The 24,387-nt window shown below is 46.2% G+C and overlaps 1 protein-coding gene across 1 annotated transcript in view; it reads right to left on the reverse strand.

Moving 5' to 3' along the window:
* The window catches only part of LOC310775954 (ERO1-like protein beta), a gene marked incomplete at both ends in the record, with an annotated part of 72,609 nt that overhangs the window by 7,142 nt on the left and 41,080 nt on the right, over positions 1-24,387 (reverse strand). The window contains 7 exons of the mRNA XM_083636076.1: positions 1,239-1,485; positions 2,345-2,437; positions 3,835-3,864; positions 6,304-6,359; positions 13,158-13,278; positions 16,778-16,851; positions 18,440-18,513. Coding sequence (XP_083492202.1) covers positions 1,239-1,485; positions 2,345-2,437; positions 3,835-3,864; positions 6,304-6,359; positions 13,158-13,278; positions 16,778-16,851; positions 18,440-18,513 — 695 coding nt within the window. The remainder of the gene's footprint in view (positions 1-1,238; positions 1,486-2,344; positions 2,438-3,834; positions 3,865-6,303; positions 6,360-13,157; positions 13,279-16,777; positions 16,852-18,439; positions 18,514-24,387) is intronic.

The raw sequence follows: 24,387 nt of genomic DNA on the forward strand, positions 1-24,387 counted from the left end.
ATGGTTTCAAGTGAAAAAGAAAAACGGTAAATTAACAATATTTTCATTAATCTTTGCTCCATCAAAACTTTTTAGCAAAACTAACACATTTAGATTGTTCTTATATTGCAACTTTTTTCATCTCTTCTTAATCTGATATTTGAGGCAATATTATCTTTCTCCTCAGAAATTCTGACTCCATGCCCCGTGAGAAAAATGTGCTGTTTGCCTGCATCAACCCCGAGAGTAATATCTCTGGGTTTCCTGTTTTCAAGGTCTACTATTTTAATATTGAGATCATGTACACAAGACACAAGTAGCCTAAATGCATTCATCACTGCCTCACTCAAACTATTTCCTGTTACAATAAATTTGCTGTTCTCAAGATCAATATTAAAATCAGACTATTGGTAATAGACCATGAGCCTTTTTCACTTCCCACCCAATTGAGCCATTTTGTGTCTAAAAGACAGCAAGTAACACACAGGTGCAAGAAGAATGGATTTGGTGGTCCATTGCCAGGGCCCTCGTTAGTTTTACCTGCATCTTAGACACAAAATTGGGTGGGAAGTGAAAAAGGCTAATGGTCTATTACAAACAGTCTGATTTTAATATTGATATTATATACACAAGATTTTAAAATGTATTTAATACACAATTACGTGGTTTTAAGTCTGGCTGTTATGAGGTTTTAGACCAGGCTGTTACGTTGTTTAAGGTCAGGCTGTTACGTGGTTTTAGGTATGGCTGTTACAAGGTTTTACACGATGCTGTTACGTGGTTTTAGGTATGGCTGTTACGAGGTTTTAGACCAGGCTGTTAGGTGGTTTTAGGTCTGGCTGTTACGTGGTTTTATTTCTGGCTGTTTACGCTCTTACGTGGTTTTAGGTTTGGCTGTTACGTGCAGGTCAGGCTCTTGCATGGTTTTAGGTCTGACTGTTACGTGGTTTTAGGTATTTTTTTCTGATTTCCCCCATTTTTCTCCCCAATTGTACTTCGCCAATTTTCCCCCTGCTGCTCCACCCTCTGCCGATCTGGGGAGAGCCGTAGACTAGCACCATGCTTCCTCTTTTCCAAGACATGGGCAGTTGCCAGCCGCTTCTTTTCACCTGAGAGCGGGAGCTTCACCGGCAGGACATAGCACGTGGGAGGATCACGCTATTCCCACCAGTTCCCTTCCCCCTGAACAGTTACTTTAGTTTAGTTACTTTAAATTCTCAAATTAATTTCAAAGCCTTGGTTTCATGAATGCTTCTTACTTGGTCTCGTTGAAGACGCGCAGCAGCAGCTCCTTGGTGGCTGCGTCCTCCTGGGTGCTCCCGGTGTACAGGTTGATGAAGGCGCGTTCGAAGTAGGGCGTCACCTTGGAGAGCGCCCGCAGCTCGATCAGGTACAGGAAGTAGAGGTTCTTTAGCCGCCGCGTGCCCTCGCCCTTCGTCTCCGCCGGGTCGAAGCGCTGACGGAACTCCTGCACGTTGGGGCACCACACCGACTTGCCCCAGCCCTCTGAGGAGGCCAGGAACAACACCACCATTTTACTCCATAACACAGTACTACACCAGTACAGCTTTACATTTATTGAGGGACATTTAGCCAAGGCTCTTATCCAGACACCTTAAGTATTTTTGGCCCCTCAGTTGCAACACACAGCGTGAGCTTGACAACATCTGTGCTTGTTCCCTCTGTCATCATGCTTTTGCATTTCCTTCATTGACGTAGTTAGCCACTCGCTAGCTAGCGTTAGCTAAATTGTTAGCCTTGGTGCCTTGGTGCGACTTCCACTTGAAGGCAACAATAAAACACCACTTTAGAGGGACTTTTCTCGCTCCTAATTCAGGATAGGTATTTTCCCAACACAAGAGTAACCTTTAGTGGGCCAGACATAAGTGTACATTGATTTGGTCGAACTTCTTGAAATGCCCCGAGGCGGTCATCACTAACGTTAACTTGCTATTTCTTTAGTGAGCGAACGTTAGCTAGCTAATTGTGAGCCAAAGTAGTATCAATCCTCCGTGAACTCTCCGTGAACTTTGCTCTGAAGCTACTAGCATGCTAACCCTCGGCCGCCTTACGTCACACTTCAGAGTTCCTATTGGTGGTGCCGTGCGAATGCAAACAGGGGAAGGTATGTCGTTCTCTGATGAGCTCCCCAGCGCCGCGGGCAGTTCCTCTCGGGGAGTCCGAAAACACCTATTGAGTCTGTACTGAAACGGCAGTCAGCTGAATTCACCTGACTGCAAGACCAATTTACCTTCAGGTATAATAAAGTGAAATGAAAAACGGAGAAGCAAATGGATTCGAGTGCAGCACAGAAAATATGCAGAAAATAGTGTGTGTGTGTGTGTGTGCGTGCGTGCGGTCTTACCGTCATGCAGGTACTCGGCACACAGGTGGATGTTGATGCTGCTGTGGAGGCCAGAGATGAGCCGGTAGAAAACCCTCTTCTCTAGACACAAGCCTGGAGAGACAGACAGACAGACAGACAGACAGACAGACAGACAGAGAGAGAGACGACAGACAGAGACAGATAGACCAAAGGAGAGACAGAGAGAGAGACACGGAGAGAGAGAAAGAGACAGACAGATTATTATTAGATTATTATTATTATTATTATTATTATAAAAAGAAAGTGGGTTGTGCTGTGATTCTGGGCCAAACTTAAATTAATTTGTTATAAATCATTCTTAAAGACGAGCTGAACGCCAAAATTACTTCTTTTTTATTTTATTTCACATACACGGGTATTCAGTGCACCTATTTATTAAGGTATGGCAAAAAAAATCACAAAAATCAAATTTCTTTAGTTTTTCACACTTTTTCCACATAAAAAGTTGGCCGTCAGCCTGCACTATCAAATGTCTACCCCATTTCAACCAATCATATCACGACATGACAGCTGTCAATCAATCTTCCTTTTGAGGAGAAAATTCTGCAGGCAAATGGCCGCCTACTGCCTGTAACCTGGCAGAATTTCTAGCCCGTAAACTAACTAATAACTTGGCCAATAAGTATGTAGGCAGCACTCTTGCCTCGGCATGTCCGCACCGCTCCACACGGAAGCAGCCGGCTGCCTGGTTCTCCCGGAGCCCACTCGCGTAGCGCCAGAACACGCTCGATTTGGGGGCGGAACGTGCCAGGATCGGCCAACACCAACTCCAGTGCCCAGAACTGTCAAATCAAATCATCGACACGCTATGGCCCGCCTCACGACACTCTTTCATCTCAGGCAATATCTGTTTTCAGTCTGATACGACCCTCGCGCCACTTGGGTTCAGCTCGTCTTTAATCATAGATTGGATTCTATGAACAGCAACAATTAGTTTGTCCTCCATCTCTGTCCGGACAGGCAGAATTTGAAAGGAGATGTTTCATGATCGATCAAACGGACCTTTTCTATTTGTTGATGCTTGCTCCAGCTGCCTGAAATTTGCATAAAGTACACTTCCCCTCTTGTAAAACACAAAATCACGCACTCTAAGCCAGCTCCATAGACTCCCATTATAAAGGATGAAAAAAAGTATAAAACTTAAAACTGCAATTTCTCAAAAAGTAAAAAAATAAAAAATAAAAAATAAAATAAAATAAAAAGCTGAATTTAAGTGTTAAAGTATTATGAGTGGTGGCCCGTTTAAATTTGGAATGGATTTTATCACACAAAGAATGAAAGAGTAGTTAGATTTCAAAGAGGGCGTGGATTTAAGCAGTCCTCCCATAGACTTAAACAGGTACTAAAAAGTTGTGTTTTGAATTTGGGACCCATGATGGCCGACACTGAGAAATCCAGGATCGAGAGCAGAAAAACTGACATTTATTTACAAATGATAAAAAGAGGAAGAAGTAGAAAAGAGCGGTTACCTTCGAGCCAGTTGTAGAAACCCTCTCCAGCTAGAGAGAAAAAAGGAGGGAAAGTGGAGCTGTCAGTTCTTTAACACACAACTAAAAATATATGAATCTGAAAAGAGTTAAGTCAACACTCACCATCATCGTCTCCTGAAGGAAGGCCGAGAGAGAGAGAGAGAGAGTATAAAGCGGTTATATCTGTTCTATTAACACACAAAGAATTATGTAACTAGATATATGCCTCCGCCAACAAGTGAGCACTCGACATCCATGTCTGTCCAGACTTTGAGCCAAGTGTGACGAAATTCCGTCAAGGCATTCTTGAGATATCGCGTTAACGAGCTAGAAGATGGCGTTCGTGAGGTCACAGTGACCTTGAACTTTGACCACCAAAATCGAATCAGTTCATCCTTGAGGCCAAGTGGACGTTTGAGGCAAATGTGATGAAATTCAGTCAAGGCGTTCCTGAGATATTGCGTTAACGAGCTAGAAAGTGGTGGCCGTGATGTCACAGTGACCTTGAGCTTTGACCTTTGACCTCCAAAACCTAATCAGTTCATCCTTGAGTCCAAGTAGACGTTTGAGCCAAATGTGACGAAATTCCGTCAAGGCATTCCTGAGATATCGCGTTAATGAGCATTGTACGTACGTGCGGACGGACAATCCAAACAAGACAGAAGGCTCTGTCCGTCTCCGTCTCAGTCTTTAACGTAGAGTATAACTCGGCCATTACAGCACGCGCACATGTAGGTTTTCATAGAACATCAATGTTGTAGGAAAAAGTGACTGGAGGGAGGCTTTAAAGTCCCTGGAAACCAAAATCCACTAAAACCTAACTATTAAATTTAGGGTCTTAAGGCTGGCTCACACTACAGGATTTTCGGGCCGATTTATGCCCGATTCACCCCTCCCGAGAATCGGAGGAGAAATCTGGCCTGGCAGCTTGCCAAGCTTGGTCGGGCCCGACGTTCGGCACCGATTATCTTGTAGTGTGAGCTGTTTGCAGATCCAATCTTAAGCCTCCCGATCTGCTCAAAGCCTCATCGGGGCCGTCCCGATCATATCAAACATGTTTGATATTTAGGACTGAAAATCTGCGCGAATACATCATTCTGCTGCTGCGCCAGACTCCCGTCGTTAATTGACGCGGCTCATTTGATGCGCTGCACTGCAGGCATTATAGGCTACCAAATACCAACAGCACAGAACCACGAGTATTTGGGGGAAAATGTCACTCATTTATATCACAATGAATGACCAATGAATAAAAAGTTGTTATATCGTAGTTTTGAGCCCCTGCCAGTCAGAGGCTGTAATCTCCTACCTGTCTATCAGCCAGGCAGTGTGGGGGGAAAAGGCATTGCTGCTGCGGGAAGCAATCCAGTCTAGCTATCCAAACTTTTGCCGATCTCATGACATGCAGCAGGGGAATATATTTTGGTAGGCCATGTGTTTGTGTTCTCACTTGTACAGACAATAGAGTCGCGTTGTTTACACGCATGCTAACTACCGTGAGATTCATTTGTTTGGCGAGACGGGCATGAAAATGAGGAAACGAGAGAGAGAGGTGAGGTGGGGGCGGAGCGCTTTGGTCACTGCTGGAACCCCAAAAACGAAACAGGTTCGTATGGCCGGGCATCAAGGTAATTATCCTGCCGATAATCTTAATAATATCCTGTAGTGCGTGGTGCGCCACATTTACAAATCTTGTAGTGTGTGCATGTTTGAGATTCTAGGGAAGATAATCTGGGAAGATTCTCCTGTAGTGCGTGTCACAGCCAGATTTCAAAATCGGCTAAGATTGTCAGAATCCTGTAGTCTGAGCCCAGCTTTATGTGAGTAATTGTGTGCCTCAGAAAGTAGGAGACATTAGTTTCAACCCAAACCCCCAAAATCGCCACTTTTCTACAAGGTCTGGATTTCCACTTCCTCATTGAAGAGAGCGGTGCGCGCGGTGCGAAAATGAATGATCTTATCACGTCATAAGATTTTTTGTCCGTTCTTATGAAACCTTCTTGCCCCCACAGCGCTCGCTCAGTGTCTGTCTGTCTCCCTCCCGCTCTGTGTGCCGAGCGCTATGCTGCCTGCTCTCTCTCTCTCTCTCACTGTCACACACACACACACACATACACACACTCCATCTCTCTGTCCTTCTCTCTCTCTCTCCTTCTCTCCGTTTCCCTCCCTCCCTCTCTCTCTCACTCGCGCTCTCTCTCTCTCTCGGAGGAGACCTGCAGTCCTGCACGCACACACACGGGACACGCCCACACAGTCCGCGGGAGAAAAGACAGTCTAAAATCTAATTGATTTTCATGACTTTTGTCATGACTGTCAAACCTAAATTTATATACTTTGCGACGCTCATCATCATTCAAATTTGGCTGGTGGCTTATTAACATAGGTTCTTGTGATGTGATGAACTCAAAATGCTAAATAATAAAACAAAAAATCTGGTTTCCAGGGACTTTAAGTGTGGACTCTCACCATACTCACCTCTGCTGGGGGCCAGAGGGTTTAGAGGTCTGTACACGGACCTGGGCCTGCCGTGAGAAACACATTTTATTCACAATATTGTTCAAAGACCGCAGACATTTTTAGTTCAAAGGTGCTGATAGAAATATTTCAATTTGACCTTTTACAAAACAAACAAAAAAACATGATAATACAGAGTGTTATTCTTATCAATAAAACTGGTATTGTTATTACCCACCAAAAACCCATATCTGTGTATTTCCAATACTTTAAGAGCTGGGAATTGCCAAATTGATTATCAATAGTTTTCCAGGCCTACTGTATGTAGTAAGCCTGGAGGTAGAGTGTGTGTGTGTGTGTGTGTGTGTGTGTGTGTGTGTGTGTGTGCAGAGGTGTGATCCAGTCACCTTTGCTCAATTTAATATCTTAAAAGAAACTACTACTTTTCAATGCAATATGGTTTTAATAGGATAAAAACTTGATTAGATGAGCATCATCAGTTAGATTTCTATAATCACTTTCACTTTCAGAATTTAAACTCAGTCGTTTGCTGGAACAAATCTCATCACTTTCAATCTAAAGAGCCAGACACACCAAGCTGACTGTCGGCCGTCTGGGCTGTTGGTCAGCATCTTGTCTGGGCTGTTGGTCAGTGTCTTGTCTGGTCTGTTGGTCAGTGTCTTGTCTGGGCTGTTGGTCAGCGTCTTGTCTGGTCTGTTGGTCAGTTTCTTGTCTGGGCTGTTGGTCAGGATATTGTCTGGGCTGCTGGTCAGCGTCTTGTCTGGGCTGTTGGTCAGCATCTTCTCTGGGCTGTTGGTCAGCATGTTGTCTGGGCTGTTGGTCATGCTGTTCGTGGACTACAGCTCAGCATTCAACACCATAGTACCCTCCAGGCTGGTACGCAAGCTCAAGGATCTGGGACTAAACACAGCAATGTGCGACCGGATCCTGGATTTCCTGACAGACCGCCGCCAGGTGGTGAGGGTGGGCAACCTCACCTCCTCCCCACTGACCATCAGCATAGGAGCGCCCCAGGGGTACGTCTCCAGCCCCTTCTGGTACGACCTCTACACCCACGACTGCGTGGCAACTCAAACTTCGAACACCATCGTGAAGTTTGCAGACGACACAGCAGTCGTGGGGCTGATCTCGGGGGGCGACGAGACGGCCTACAGAGAGGAGGTGGGGGCCCTGGAACAATGGTGCCAGGACAACCACCTCTCTCTGAACGTCTCCAAGACCAAGGAGATCATTGTAGACTACAGGAGGGGGGGGGGGGGGGGGGGGGGCACACCCCCCAATCACCATCAACGGCACAGTGGTGGAAAGGGTGGACAGCTTCAAGTACCTAGGAGTCAACATCCACCAGGACCTGACTTAGGCCGGTCACACCGCCACTGTTGTCAAAAAGGCCCAACAGCGAATACACGGACTCAGGCGCCTGAAGAAATTTGGGCTAAGGCCAGAAATCCTTAGGGACTTCTACAGAGGCACCATTGAAAGCCTGCTGACTGGCTGCTTCACCACCTGGTACGGGAACTGTACCACCATGGACCGCAGGGCGCTACGGAGAGTGAGACGCGCGGCCCAGCACGTAACAGGATGTGAGTTGCCAGAACTGCATGAACTGTATAAACAGCGGTGCCTCAGGAGGTCCCTGAAGATCATCAAAGACACAAACCATCCCCACAACAGCCTGTTCTCCCTGTTACCCTCAGGGAGAAGATACAGGGTCCCAAAAGCATGCACAAATCGCTTGAGGAACAGTTTCTTCCCGCAGGCCACAAGACTCCTTAACATACACAAATAGTGTAGTAGCCGTACTGTACCGTACTGTAGCTGCTACCATTACGTATGTCTAATGTTTAACTGTATGTTTAATTAGGTATATGCTATTTGCACCTGTATGTCAAATACGCCGAATTTAAAACGCAGAGTTTAATTGTATGTTTAATAAGGAATATGCTATTTGCACCTGTATGTCAAATACGCCAAATTTAAAATGTTTAAGCACGTCTAAAGTATGCACATGACTTGTGCACCTATGTGCAGTGAATATGCCACTGTCTCTGACTTGTCTTATCACTATACTGCCTTATTGCTTGTTGTGTCTCTTGTTGTTTTTGCACTCATATGCCCTGTTACATTTGTACTATGTTGTAAACGGAGTCCACAGCACAAGAATTTCACACGTGATACTTGTACCATGGAGTGACAATAAAAATCTTGAATCTTGAATCTTGAATCAGCATCTTGTCTGGGCTGTTGGTCAGCGTCTTGTCTGGGCTGTTGGTCAGCATCTTGTCTGTGCTGTTGGTCAGTGTCTTGTCTGGGCTGTTGGTGAGGGTCTTGTCTGGGCTGTTGGTCAGTGTCTTGTCTGGGCTGTTGGTGAGGGTCTTGTCTGTGCTGTTGGTGAGGGTCTTGTCTGGGCTGTTGGTCAGTGTCTTGTCTGGGCTGTTGGTGAGGGTCTTGTCTGGGCTGTTGGTCAGTGTCTTGTCTGGGCTGTTGGTCAGTGTCTTGTCTGGGCTGTTGGTCAGTGTCTTGTCTGGGCTGTTGGTCAGTGTCTTGTGTGGGCTGTTGGTCAGCATCTTCTCTGGTCTGTTGGTCAGCATCTTGTCTGGGTTGTTGGTCAGCGTCTTGTCTGGTCTGTTGGTCAGCGTCTTGTCTGGGCTGTTGGTCAGTGTCTTGTCTGGGCTGTTGGTCAGCGTCTTGTCTGGGCTGACAGTGAGCGTCTGTGGCTCTAGTCTTTGTTGTGTGTCCGGCACCGTTGGCTTTAGTCGGCGCCTTGTCAGCTGATTCAACATGTTGAATCGGCGTTGGGCCGTCGGTGAGAGAAATCACTCTGATTGGCTGGTCAGGTCAGCTGATAGCGAAGCAGTGCAGGAGAAGAGACATTCTGCTCATTTTTCAGAGCGTACGTGTGTAGGTCTCACACAGGTGCCAGGGTACATGCTACTGTAGGTCTCACACAGGTGCCAGGGTACGTGCTACTGTAGGTCTCACACAGGTGCAGAGCGTATGTGCTACTGTAGGTCTCACACAGGTGCAGAGCGTATGTGCTACTGTAGGTCTCACACAGGTGCCAGGGTACATGCTACTGTAGGTCTCACACAGGTGCAGAGCGTACGTGCTACTGTAGGTCTCACACAGGTGCAGAGCGTATGTGCTACTGTAGGTCTCACACAGGTGCAGAGCATACGTGCTACTGTAGGTCTCACACAGGTGCAGAGCGTACGTGCTACTGTAGGTCTCACACAGGTGCAGAGCGTACGTGCTACTGTAGGTCTCACACAGGTGCAGAGCGTATGTGCTACTGTAGGTCTCACACAGGTGCAGAGCGTACGTGCTACTGTAGGTCTCACACAGGTGCAGAGCGTACGTGCTACTGTAGGTCTCACACAGGTGCAGAGCGTATGTGCTACTGTAGGTCTCACACAGGTGCAGAGCGTACGTGCTACTGTAGGTCTCACACAGGTGCAGAGCGTACGTACGTGCTACTGTAGGTGTCACACAGGTGCAGAGCGTATGTGCTACTGTAGGTCTCACACAGGTGCAGAGCGTACGTGCTACTGTAGGTCTCACACAGGTGCAGAGCGTACGTGCTACTGTAGGTCTCACACAGGTGCAGAGCGTACGTGCTACTGTAGGTGTCACACAGGTGCAGAGCGTACGTGCTACTATAGGTCTCACACAGGTGCAGAGCGTACGTGCTACTGTAGGTCTCACACAGGTGCAGAGCGTACGTGCTACTGTAGGTCTCACACAGGTGCAGAGCGTACTGTGGTGTCTCGGCAGCCTAGCCCCCGGCAGGTGAGAGTGGGAGGACGGCCAGCCACGACAGTGACATCAGAGCCGGGGTTCCGCGTCAGCAGTAAGAGGTAGTTCCCCAATTAGCTGCTGATTCAGTGGGACCGCTCGCAGCTGCACGCTGTTAGGAGCCGACCGCTCGCAGCTGCGCGCTGTTAGGAGCGGCTCACACGGCTGAGACTGATGCTACAATCAGCTCGACTAGATAGCAGACGGAGCTCTGAAGGTTCACTGTGTGGCTGGCTCTCCTCGAGAGAGGGGGTCCTCTCCTTGCTGTCGGGCGGTAGGTGACATTTACACTCCTCTCCTTAAGCTTATGAAAATGACTATGATTTCTGACCAATCCTGTCTCTTATCGCACGCAGGCAAGATGCGGGAGCACGTAACTAAGGCAAGCTACTGGTGGCAAGCTACTGGAGAATGTATCCGAGGACTGGAGCATGTATCAGAGGAAGTGAGCCCGGCCACAGGCTGGAGCCCTCACCAGAGGAAGCGAGCCAGGCAATGTACTGGAGCGCTTGGTGCCACGTTTTGGAGAAAAGCTCATCTGCTGTGACTCACCTGTTAGGTGAACCCCACCTGCCTGGATTGAGACTTTGAAGGAACAGCCCCGAGAAGGGAAGAATTTAAGTTGATTTGAATTGAATAATGAATAAAACAACGCTCCTTGCGTTTAAACCTGCTTTTCGTGTCTTGGCTTGCATCAGAGTTACCACAAATGGTGGAGAATGCAGGCAACTCTGATTCAACGCCAACCTCACGCACTAGGGAGCAAAAGCTGGCTCTAGTGGCGCTGGAAAAAAAAAAGCCAAAGTGAACTACAGCAGGTCGTAAAATAATTTGGAAAAAAAAAAAAGTAGAGAAAAACTCGTCATAGACCGATGCCTACGCTCCTTGCCGCCCGACGCCAGAAAACGCCAGCCACTCAGGACCGACCCGGCCGGGACAGCCGCCGCCGTCAGCCGCCGCCACCGGGCCCCACGCAGAGCGAGCCGCGCCCTGATCCCCCCGACGAGGGGAAACGGATTCCCCGTCAGCGCCTCGCCTGCCCAGCCTTCCGGACGGATTCCGAAGGACCGGGGTCCGAAAGCTCGGCCGGAGACGAAGGTCCGCCCGACGCCAGACAGGATGCAGCCCAGGGGAGCCCCTCCTCGCTGAACGCCTTGGGTGAGTTATGGAAGAACCACCAAGTCAGCGGGGACGGGATGCGCTCCACCCAGAGCGATCCCCTCCGCACGGCCGACGCCAGAAAGAAAGCAGAAAATGATCATGGGAAAAAAATGTTGCAGCAGGGACATGATGCGCTACCCAGAGCGTTTAAAGCTGGGAAAAAGGAGGAAATTTTTTAGGGGGAGGATGGGTGGCTGTGTGGCTTGGTGACGTTATTGAAGAACCACCAAGTCAGCGGGGACATGATGCGCTCTACCCCGAGCGATCCCCTCCGCAAGCCAGCCACTCCAGCTAAAGCTGCACCAGCTGTCAAGGATGGCAAAGCAGCCCAGAAAGCGATGATGACGATGAAGAAGAGGACGACTCTGAAGAAGAGACTCCACCAGGGAAAGTGGCGAAGAAGGCCACTCCAGATGAAGCTACTCCAGCTGCCAAGGCTGCGACCCAGCCTGCAGTGAAGGCCCAGCCTGCTAAAGAAGTCAGAGAATGATGAAGACGAGGAGGATGATGACTCGGAGGAAGAGATACAACTCGCCGATGCCAGGTCCCGCCGCGAGGAAGCAGGAGACATGGAAAAGAGATATGGAAGCTCGCCGCCCGGGCAGCGAGCTTAGGGGGAGGATATGTGGTGTCTCGGCAGCCTAGCCCCCGGCAGGTGAGAGTGGGAGGACGGCCAGCCACGACAGTGACATCAGAGCCGGGGTTCCGCGTCAGCAGTAAGAGGTAGTTCCCCAATTAGCTGCTGATTCAGTGGGACCGCTCGCAGCTGCACGCTGTTAGGAGCCGACCGCTCGCAGCTGCGCGCTGTTAGGAGCGGCTCACACGGCTGAGACTGATGCTACAATCAGCTCGACTAGATAGCAGACGGAGCTCTGAAGGTTCACTGTGTGGCTGGCTCTCCTCGAGAGAGGGGGTCCTCTCCTTGCTGTCGGGCGGTAGGTGACATTTACACTCCTCTCCTTAAGCTTATGAAAATGACTATGATTTCTGACCAATCCTGTCTCTTATCGCACGCAGGCAAGATGCGGGAGCACGTAACTAAGGCAAGCTACTGGTGGCAAGCTACTGGAGAATGTATCCGAGGACTGGAGCATGTATCAGAGGAAGTGAGCCCGGCCACAGGCTGGAGCCCTCACCAGAGGAAGCGAGCCAGGCAATGTACTGGAGCGCTTGGTGCCACGTTTTGGAGAAAAGCTCATCTGCTGTGACTCACCTGTTAGGTGAACCCCACCTGCCTGGATTGAGACTTTGAAGGAACAGCCCCGAGAAGGGAAGAATTTAAGTTGATTTGAATTGAATAATGAATAAAACAACGCTCCTTGCGTTTAAACCTGCTTTTCGTGTCTTGGCTTGCATCAGAGTTACCACAGTACGTGCTACTGTAGGTCTCACACAGGCGCAGAGCGTACGTGCTACTGTAGGTCTCACACAGGCGCAGAGCGCACGTGCTACTGTAGGTCTCACACAGGCGCAGAGCGTACATGCTACTGTATGTCTCAGACAGGTGCAGAGCGTACGTGCTACTGTAGGTCTCACACAGGCGCAGACATGCCAAGTCAAGTCTCAAGTATCTTATGGATCAGTGTTCCATCATCTGCTGCATGCCATCCAGTCTGCTTAGAACACTGTATAGCTCAAACTAAGGAATTCAAAGCATGTACTGTATTATCCTCACTCCTTATCTATTAGAATACAGTAGCAGCAATGATTAGAGATGACATTAGTAGACATTTCCTGTTAATGAAAAAATAAAAAATAAAGATTGTTCACAAGTCCAAGTCAAGTCTCAAGTCTTTGAGGACGAGTCTCAAGTCAAGTCTCAAGTCACTGTGTGTGTGACTTAAGTCCAAGTCCCCATCACTGGGTGTGTGCGCGTGTGTGTGTCTCACTTGAAGCAGTTCTCCTCGTAGATGCTGTTCCACACCCTCCAGGCGGGGGCACCCTTGTAGCCGGTGTAGCGTTCCGGGTTCAGCAGCAGGTCCACGTACTCTGCGTCTGGAGACGTCTCATCTGACACACACACACACACACACACACACACACACACACACACACACACACACACACACACACACACACACACACACACACACACACACACACACACACACACACACAGAGGATAAACCCACCAAGCTGGACTGAGAACTAGAGATGGACTTAACTACTCGAGTCCTCGATTTGGACGTCAGTACTCGTTCAATGGTTCAATGTGTAGAGTACTAGCTGTTTTTTGCCTTGTAAAAAAAAACATACAAATGTATATAATAAATCTAAATGTAACTTGACCCTGTTCTATTTTAAAAGTTAGGATTTTTGGGATGGGACTGCTAGCAAAAATGATCTGCGCACACGTCACAGCCAAACTTTGGTTCCGTTTGTGTCTTGCGTTTCCAGTCGGACACGAAGCCCTACCCACATATTCACTTGAATTGAATGTGAGTACTCGAGTACTCTATAATAATTTAAGGTGAGTACTCAAATACTATATAATAATTTAATGCAAGTACTCGAGCACTCTATAATAATGTAATGCGAGTACTCAAGTACTCTATAGTAATTTCATGTGAGTACTCTAGTACTCTAGAGCAGAGGTTCTCAAATGTTTTTCAGCCAAGGACCCCTTACAAGATAGAAAATATACCGGGGACCCCCTCATTCTGATTTGTGATTTTGGGCTAAGCTTAATTGTTTCCACTGTAACGTGCTTGACTTTTAATTTGATAGGTTTGTTAACACGTTCACTGCCAATGGCGAGTTGACTCGTCAAAAAAAATCCAACGGTTGACTGCCAACGACGAGTTGAGACGTCAAAAAAAAAAAAAAAAAATTTGACGGTGCTACGTGGATCAATGCCCCCCACGTCTCCTATAAAAATATTGGAGCTACCGAACGTGTACAACCCATTCCACCGACCCACTAAGTGGCGACAGTGCTCTCCATTCTAGAGGAAGGCAAGCAAAAAGCAGTGTGAGGAAGCCATTCTCATGAAAATGGATTGGCGAAAACGCTTTCGCGCTTGGGAGCTGGCGGTGGGGTTTTGCAAATTTGCATAATAGATTACGGGTGGAACACACTTTGAAACACGCAGCATAAATAAGACCAGAATCGCAAAAGCTTCATCAAAGCTCTCAGAACCCCGCCACGGGGTTCTGAGAGCTTTGATGAAGCTGCTGTGCCGCCAGCAGACAGGCACAGCAGCAGCAAAGCAGTGAGCCTGGTGACGCGAGGTTACAGCAGCAACAGAAACGAGCTTGTGACACGCCCGCTGCAGCCAAGAAGAACACACACGGAGGGAGGAGTTTGAAGGAGAGGGGTGTTTCCTGCTGTTATGGAGGAAATTACTGTTCAAAACTATTGTTTAGATGTCTGACGTCTTACTGATGCCAAAAATGAATGGTTAAAGTGACTGTTCTATCGAATTTCACAAAAAGCCGTTTATCTCTGAATAAATTTTCAGACGCTGAAACCATGCTGTATTCAACTGCTAATGCTTACATAACTACTAACTCTACAAACTAACTCTTTTAGACAGAGAAAGCACACATTCTATTAGTTCTTTTGAGATATTGTGTGTTCACAAAATCCTAACAGAAACGAATCCTCGGCTCTTGAAAGATGAGCCAGAATCCTCAAAAAAACCCTCTGGCAGAAGCTAACTACAGTATTGAAAAACGGCTGGCAGTGAATGTGTTAATAGAATGTAATCCATGAACCATTTTAGATTTAAAGCATAAACTATTTTCGTTGAACTATGAAGATTTTGCAAAAAATATATATATATTTTTTTTATTACATACATTTACATTATGTCATTTAGCAGACGCTTTTGTTTTGTCCAAAGCGACTTAATATCACAATTTGTCAACAGTACAGAAAACCACTATGCAACACAATCAATGACAGCCAAGATATTTTGATAGACTAGCACCATGTAGGAAGTAGTTTGAGAAGGAATAAGTAACATGTAGCATTTTATTTAAAAAAAAAAAAAAAAAAAAAAAAAAAAAAAATGTACCTGAAAACTTTTCGGGGACCCCCTGGCAAAGTGCCACGGACCCCCATTTGAGAACCACTGCTCTAGAGCAGGTGGAATCTGCTCTCTAAGTGCAAAGTTTTGAATCCGTTCTATCGGGACTATGTTATGGAGAAGTGTGTGTCTGTCCGTCCATCTGTCTTGTTTGCACTGGGATTTCCCCCCGCATTGTCGGATTCCGATTAACGATACGTTTAACTAATGTCCAAACAGTTAATTTCGTCAACAATGAGGATGACGAAATGATTTTGTTAATGCACATTTTTTTCATGGCGAAGACGAGACGGTAACGAGCTAAACATAGCTCTTTGATGACGAAATTATAACGAGACGTATGTGTTGTTTTCGTTGACGAGACGAGACGCGACGAAAATATTAGTGGGTGGGCTATCGGACTTTCAAAATGCATGACATTCCCTCAGTTTTGCGTGCGTCTGTCAAAAGCTCACAATATCACCAATGCATCCCTGTCCTTGTTTGGTTGAGAATCGTGCCTCTTGGTTTATATACACTCTTTGCAGCCACCACGCCCACCACCAGGCAGGCAGGCAGGGACACTGGTGCTGGACCGCAGTGAGTTAACATGGCAGTGTCAACACAGAAAGGCTTAGGTGATCTGTGGACGTACTTTACCCATAATCCAACAGAAAAGAAAACACAATGCACTATAGTAACGGGAGACGAAGATACGCCATGTGGCTACAAATTAGGTGGCAAGAATACAACGAACAAGGCTCACCGCGCTGCTATTTTTTGCAATGGTAAGTAAGCTAACTCTGCAAAAGATCCTGTTAACGAATCACATACATTTGCTAACATTAAGTCAATGTTACTCGACAGTCGGGCTGTGGTACATTTCCTAGTAAGCCACGTTGGTTTAGCCTGGGAGTTAGTCTTCTGTGCAAAAAATAAGTTTTAATTTTGCCAAACACCTGGCGCAAATGTATGGACCTGCTAGCTTCAGGCTAAGCTGGCTGGGTTAAGCTAACGTCAGTTCAGCGTGTTATGAGTAAAACATGCAGGGCTTTTTGGTCGGGCAGCAAGTGAAATACTTTGTCATATATTGTCCTGTGTTTGAGTGAAATGGGTCGAGCATAATTACAAGTTGCTTGTCCAAATATATATTTAACATGCTGGCTTTTCCCCCCGACTAAAACTAATGACTAAAAGTTGACTAAAATGTAATGACTTTTCGTCGTCTAGAACTGGACTAATACCTTTTGAGTTTTCGTCGACTAAAACTAGACTAAAACTAGCAAGGATAGAAATGACTAAAATGTGACTAAAACTGATGAGCATTTTCGTCCAAATGACTAAGACTAAGACTAAATCTAAAATAGCTGCCAAAATTAACACTGCGTCCAAATCGAATAATCGAGTACTCATGCCCCTCCCTTGCTGTGACATCACTGATTGGGGCGTGGCCAGAAGTGCGACATGTTTTAAAGCTTGGGCCTCTTGTGTTGAACTCACCGTCCAGCTCACAGAAGTGATCCTGAGCATCGTCGTGTCGCGCCCAGTCAGCGAACGCCTCTTTAGTATGGTTACTGAAACACAACACAACACCAACTTCAGCCGTGCATTCACACCAAGGCAGAAAAAAGCCTCGCTCGTGCAAATTATTGTTTCAAAAATATCAACTCAAGCGAACGGGCGGCGAGGCGAAAATCACATCAATCCGTGTCCGTCTTGGCGCCGCCCGGGGCAAAATCACATCTACTTGCGCGTTTGCATTGACTTTGTATGTTATCTTGTCGCACGACTTCTGTGAAAACCGCACCAGTGTGAAGGGAACGCCCAGTAAAGGCCGTTTACACACCAAGAGCGATGAGAAGAAACAGCATGAAATTGGCGGCACAGCCAAACAGCATGGCCGAGCTAGCGAGCAGCAGGCGAGCCTAGGAATCATGTGCGCGTAGCGCGCGAGATGCCTTGTATATGCGATCCATTTGTAAAATTCTCTGATATGCCCCGACTTAAGGACCCTGGTAAAAACTAAAAAACATCCTGATCATATGACCAAAAAGAGCCCGACCGATACTGGATTTTTGAGGCCGATGCCGATACCGATATTAGGGAGTAAAAAAATTCCGATATCGATAGGCTTTCTGCCAGAAAGGCAACAGAGGAATTGCCATACAACTCTTCAAACATGTTACAGTGCATTTTACTTAAAATTTTAAGGCTGTTGGTTGTTATGCTTATGGTTAGGCAAGTAAAACAATTTAGCTAATGGTATAGGGTTTTCTTATTTAACCACGACCAAACTCAAACCAAATAGTTGTACTTGCTTATCCCTAATATAAGCAATCTTTGGAACGTATTTTCATGTTTTCAAATAAGTAAACTGTATCTGGCTCGACTGGGTATCGAACCTCGGTCCTCTCGGATCGGAAAGGCCTTTACCCATGAAGCCACAAGCCCAAACCACAACCTTAGCTGAACATTTTCAACCCCTAACCTTAACCAATTTGTTTTACTTGCCCAACCCTAACCATAACAACCAACATCCTTAAAACAAAAAACTAAATGCAATAACATGTTATGACGAGTTGTCATGGCGATTCCTCTGTTCCGCGTCATCCCTTTCTGGCAGAAACCCTGCAAGGCTAACTTCTCCCATGTGCGCCCTCATTTCCAATCTCTCTTTTGCATTTCAAACTATTTGCATTGAGGCAGTTGGAGCAGTGAAAGTGTCAGAGCGGACAGTCAGGGAAGAAGAGACTGTGTGGTCTCACCTCACAGTGCAGGTGGAGCATGAAAGTGTCAGAGCGGACAGGGAAGAGGAGACTCAGACTGTGTGTGGTCAGAGTGCTGTTGATGTGTGTGTGGTTTCACCTCAGAGTGCTGTTGATGTGTGTGTGGTCTCACCTCAGAGTGCTGTTGATGTGTGTGTGGTCTCACCTCAGAGTGCTGTTGATGTGTGTGTGTTCTCACCTCAGAGTGCTGTTGATGTGTGTGTGGTCTCACCTCAGAGTGCTGTTGATGTGTGTGTGGTCTCACCTCAGAGTGCTGTTGATGTGTGTGTGGTCTCACATCAGAGTACTGTTGATGTGTGTGTGGTCTCACCTCAGAGTGCTGTTGATGTGTGTGTGGTCTCACCTCAGAGTGCTGTTGATGTGTGTGTGGTCTCACCTCAGAGTGCTGTTGATGGCTCCCAGCTCATTGGCCTGCTCACAGTCCGTCATGGTGTTCGCTGCCTGGGAATACTGGAGCATGGAGACAAACGGAGACAGACTTTTAGTGAAAGTAATAACGAAGGCTGCTCGATTATAGCAAAAATCATAATCACGATTATTATTTGACTGATATTGAGATCGCGATTATTTAACGCGATTACTCATTGACTTTTTTAATACTGGATTTCTTTGAACTTAAAATATAATTGAACTGAAAAACAGAAATTAATAAGAAAAAGTAAAATAGTAAATAAATAAATCGGCTAACTAATATAAATAATAAAGCGGCCAATATAAATAATAAAGATGTATTATTTTATCTCAATTATCTTGTTTTCATAATTGTGGGAAACCAAACTTGTAATTGAAATTTGATTCACTGCACAGCCGTAGGGCTGGGCGATATGACCAAAATCTCATATCCCGATATAAGTCATTTCATATCCCGATACCGATATATATCACGATATAGCATATTTTCTGTAAATTCTATTTATAGTTTATATAAAATGACCACATGGCCATTTACATATGTAGCAGTTAAACCCGTTAAAATGTTGTCAAACCTCACAAAGGATACATGCATTCAGAATACAGATAAGCATGGCTATTCTTTACAACACAGATAATAATAATTAGTTGCAGGGCAGTAGAATGAAACACAAACTGAACCACGCCACCAGTTCGATTTTCAAAGAGGACACTAGCATTTGATGTGTTTGATTTAAGCACTAATTTGGAATGATATCTAAAAGCGGCCACTAGGCGGCAGTATTTATTTAGTCAACGTCAAAATACCTACATGTTCAGTAGAAGAAGAATAAAACAGTAGAAGAAGAAGAACAACGTTAACCAACACAACTCACCCAGGGAAAGCTAAAAGCTAAAGCTAACGATAGTTTTGTTGTCAGCCCTCAAGGGATTTCCTTGGGATGATGAGAGGAGATGTTTTGCCAGGTTTAACGTTAGGGGGACACACGCAAATATGGATCAAACGCGGACTTAAAGGAGAATTTCGGTTTTTTTGAACCTGGACCCATCTCCTGGCATTAATTATGATTTGGCCACTCACCAGGCGATCTCCGCGGCGTTTCTGGCCGTCCTAGCGTTGTTTTGACATCAATAGCGTCCAAGTCAGTTGTAAAATGGAGCTGACTTGGGGCCAAGTGTGAGCCTGTCTTTCCTGCATCTAAATAGCTATTTTTATTCCCGTTTTCGCCAAATATCGTCATAATCTGATCCCTCAAGAACCACCACAGTGATATTTCGCCAAAGGCTGTTTCCTGGAGTCACACAGGGATCAAATTACCTCAAACGTGATCTCGGTCACCAAGTCTCGTGAAGTCCCGCAACCTATGTGGGATTCGAAATAACGAAGGTTATGCCAAACCCCACATAGGTTGCGCTAAAACCACCACCGCAAAGCGTCCTCCTGTACTTGGCCAGTCGGCAGGAAAGTATCGCGGGACTTCACGAGACTTGGTGACCGAGATCACGTTTGAAGTAATTTGATCCCTGTGTGACTCCAGGAAACAGCCTTTGGCGAAATATCACTGTGGTGGTTCTTGAGGGATCAGATTATAACGATATTTGGCGAAAACGGGAATAAAAATAGCTATTTAGATGCAGGAAAGACAGGCTCACACTAGGCCCCAAGTCAGCTCCATTTTACAACTGACTTGGACGCTATTGATGTCAAAACAACGCTAGGACGGCCAGAAACGCCGCGGAGATCGCCTGGTGAGTGGCCAAATCATAATTAATGCCAGGAGATGGGTCCAGGTTCAAAAAAACCGAAATTCTCCTTTAACACAGCACAAATGCCTGGGTAGGCTAGGCGGACGGAGTGGAGGTAACATCTCCCTGCTCTTTAGCCTACTCACCGGCTGATTTGTGCCACTTATACAGGGATGCAAGGGGCTTGTTGACACAGAGTCTGGTGCGTGTGTGGACTGTGGACGTGAGTAAAAAAGAAAACAGAATGAAGAAAGCACAGCGTCATCCAAATGACGGACAATATTGCCGTAAAGAGTGTGATTTGCAACACAACGATATAAACGATAGAGCATCATATCAGACGAAATACATTTTCTATCGTCCAGACGAAATATATCGTCATATCGCCCAGCCCTACACAGCCGTAGTAATAACGTCAATCAGCATTAAAACAGTTTTATTACAAATCAGACTGCAGGACAGAGAAAGTGACTCATTGTTATTGATAACCCTCATCAATAGAGCACCGCAGGAATGAGTCCAGAAGTAGCATGGAAGGCGGAAGTCCCGGACTTCCTGGATCTTACGGGAAAAAGTCAATGGGGTTTTAGAATGGGGATTTCACTTAAATGCATAAAATAAGCTCTGTGGTTCACAAAAGTTTATGGGAGCCGTCATTTGGGTTCAGCAGGATAATCTTCACAAACGTGAATCACTTTTTAAGCCAAGCTAACGGCAGATTGTATTCACTGTAATATATTGTATATTATTAATATGACCGGTGACGTGAGCGTTGATAACCATGAAGTCTGACGTCAGCATGTGAGCCAATTTAAGAGTTTGAGCCCAAAATAAGGTTATTTGTCAATAAAATACAGTGGCGAACACTTTGGCTAATTAGCAGAGCGGCTTTTAACACAACATGCATATAGGCCTATTATACATCAAACTCTTGAGCTACTTCTGCTCTCACTCAGAATGTCAAAATATAAGCTATGTCATGAATTGTTTTTGAGATATTAACGTTTGTTTGGCACAACTCATACTAGTTAACTGCCGCGGGGTTCCTGATTTCTGGGTGGCTGTGATGTCATGCTGATTCATCCTATAGAGGAAGGAGAAGAGGCCCCAAAGTGTCACAACTCACTTATTAAATGATCTCCTTTCTTTGTTAATTCATCTCATCCCTCCTTCCTCTTTTTAAACTCAATTATTCTGCTTGAAACTCTCCCCCGTCCGTTCATACTTGCTATCACCCTCACCCTTCCTACCTCCTCTCACCTTTTCTTTTGCACCACAATGTATCAAACATGGGTAATTTACAGCAGGTAAACAGCGAGGTGGGAATGTAGAACTGTTATCATGAGAGAGAAAAGTGTGGAAGAGATACAAAGCATGGAGACAAGATAGGTGGGTTTTTATCCTCATCTAGACTTGGACAACTATTTTGAATAGCACCTTTTTTGTCTTATGTACCACTTGAGCTGTTTTGCCATGTCGATAGTGCCTCCTCACTCATGCCTGTTGATGTTTCTAAATGTGTTCTATAACCTGTTGTTTATTATGGATCCTCATTAGTCTGACTATTCAGACTATTTATTCCTGGGGTCCCTGCTGCAACATAGAGAAAATACAAAACGATATAATGCAGTATTACACTGCACACAAGAAAACAGTGAACAAGGTTCACATAACTTTTAGTGCAATATGCAGACGTACAAGTAAATCCATACAAAATATATTTTTCACTGAGCTGCCGGTGTGTGGGCGTGGCTGCTTCCTTTTTCCTTTTGTCACCAGGCTCCCCTAGACCTGAATCTGGAGCAACAGCAACTAGATGTTCTAGAGCCATTTATCAGTCATGTAACAGTTGACACCTGTCGGCGGGAACTAGTTGCGGCGCGCACGTGCCATTTTTACAATGGGCTTATGAAATGACTTTTGAAATGATTTTTTCCATCATTTTGGAAATAAATTGTGATCCCAATTCCCAAATCTTTCCAGGCAGCCCCTGTAGCCCCCTGTACCCTATGGGGTACACGACACGTACCCCTGGTTGGGAATCACGACATGTACCCCTGGTTGGGAATCACTGCCCTAAGGGATCAGTTCATCCCAGGCCTGGGCAAGAGACGCGGTGGCCCTGTGAAGAGGCTCTGGGTTACGGGCCCCCTGAGCTCTTGGGCCCCTGGGCCTGGGCCTGGGCCTGGTAGGCCCGTTCGGTAATACATCCCTGCTTTTTACCAGTTCTAGTTAACGCTCTTTCCATAAAGTCCTTCAGCTTTGATATCTGTTGGCTGGTTTGTTGACAATGAGCAGGATGTTGGCTTCTAAAATAATGTTTTTTACAGAGATATGACTGAAAACAGTATGGCCGCTTCTTCTGTTTTATCACAGACAAAGAGTATACTGCAGACAAGATGAGAAGCTGTTCTGCTTCTTTTACAACAGCGCATGCAGTCATTATGTTGCAGTCAGAATCAGAATTTTTACCGTATTGCCACAATATGCAAGTTACATAATGAGGAATTTGTCTTAGTGTGCAGAGTAGCGGTCAGGTCAATATACAGATACTAGGGATCTCGCGAGAAACAAACAGAGCCCCAGCTCTCATTTATACACTGATGATGATGATGATAACAAGTAAGAAGAAAACTAAAAGACAAACACAACATTGCAGCAATCAAACAATCAAATCAAATATATATGTACATGAGTGGAGGAGTGATCAGTGGATATTAAATATGAATTTACATTGAATTTACATGAACTTTGCAGTCTGAGTTAAACAGGCATTAAGTTAGATATGAGTTACAGTCCTGGAGGTCCTTGGTGGAAGGGGTTTCCAGGCCTTGTTGTTGGTGAGGCTGATGGCGGTTGGGAAGAAGCTGTTCTTGTGGCAAGTGGTTCTGGTCTTGGCAGACCTCAGTCTCTTGCCGAGGGGGAGTGTCTTGAACAGTTTGTGGCCAGCGTGGGAGGGGGTTGCAGTGAAACATGAGTGGAACATTCTTCGGGTCTTATCAATCTAAGCTCTTTGGCACAAATGGTGATATGCGTTGGTACAGCGCGTGCACAATGTACGTTTTCATCGAAGATCGACGGTGAAACAAGTAGGAAGAACTGAGTGGAGGGGGGCTCACCTCCTGTCCCTCCACTTGCCCTAACGCCAGCCGAGTGCCGGCGGGGTGGAATCGACCTCAAGCGGAACGAGTCCAGATGTCCAAACACTTCTGCTCCGTCGTGCTTCATCAGGCTGGCAAACAGCCAGCCAACCACCCCCAAGCCCCCACCCGGCCTTCTACAGGGCCTACCTACCATGCAAGATAAGCTGAGTGCTAGGCGAGACAGAATGTGCTGGAACAAACACAGCTGCTACTAACCTGCATTAAGCAAGCTGCCGTGACTGAGCAAACAAACGCTTCTCTACAGACTAACAGGTGCAGGACATGCAGAGACGTGTAGTGATTAATAAATTGCTCCGTTTGATCTCCGAGGATGCGTTCAACCACCAGCATGTTCTGAGAGGTCTATTTCAACTCTGCAGTGTTTTTCCTCCTTTAGTTCTGTCGGTTTGTCCCGGTGAGAACAATGACCTTTGAACTCTGGTGGCACCAAGTAACGGCATCAAGAGTTTCGCTCAATCCAGATGTCCCACCCTCCGGACTTGTGGGCTGAGCCCTCGCAGACTTCGGTCGTACGTACCGTGACATGTTCAATGTCATCACGTAGAGACTGCAAGCCGCTGATAAGACAGGCCTCAAGTCTGTTTCACTCGTTGCCATGAAAATGTACCAAGCAACAGTCTAGCGACAACTCAAATCGATTTTGTGGTTTTTCGCCCAGCTCTCATGCCCACAGCCTTGAATACTATTTCTGTCCTACATGATTCAGCAACATTTTAATGAAGTCATTGTTTTAAACATTCATAAGAAGTTATTTTTGTTTTGTTTTTTTGTTCGTTTTGGAAAAATGAAAATGTCACATCCATATTGCAATGAATTGTGGGTAATTCAATTAGTGAAGTGTGGTGAAGTCTGCACCCCCAGCGGACTCTCTGGAAGTCTGCAGAACCCTTGTGGACTGGGTGGGTTGTGGAGTTGGAGCTCTCAGCACACTGAGGCCTCGCCCGGCCTGTAGCTCGCCCAGCTGGCCCAGCTCGCCCGCCCTGCAGCTTGAATGCTCTGCGGG

The sequence above is a fragment of the Poromitra crassiceps genome (assembly GCF_964638095.1).
Source record: "Poromitra crassiceps genome assembly, chromosome: 4".
Taxonomy (NCBI): Eukaryota; Metazoa; Chordata; class Actinopteri; order Beryciformes; family Melamphaidae; genus Poromitra; species Poromitra crassiceps.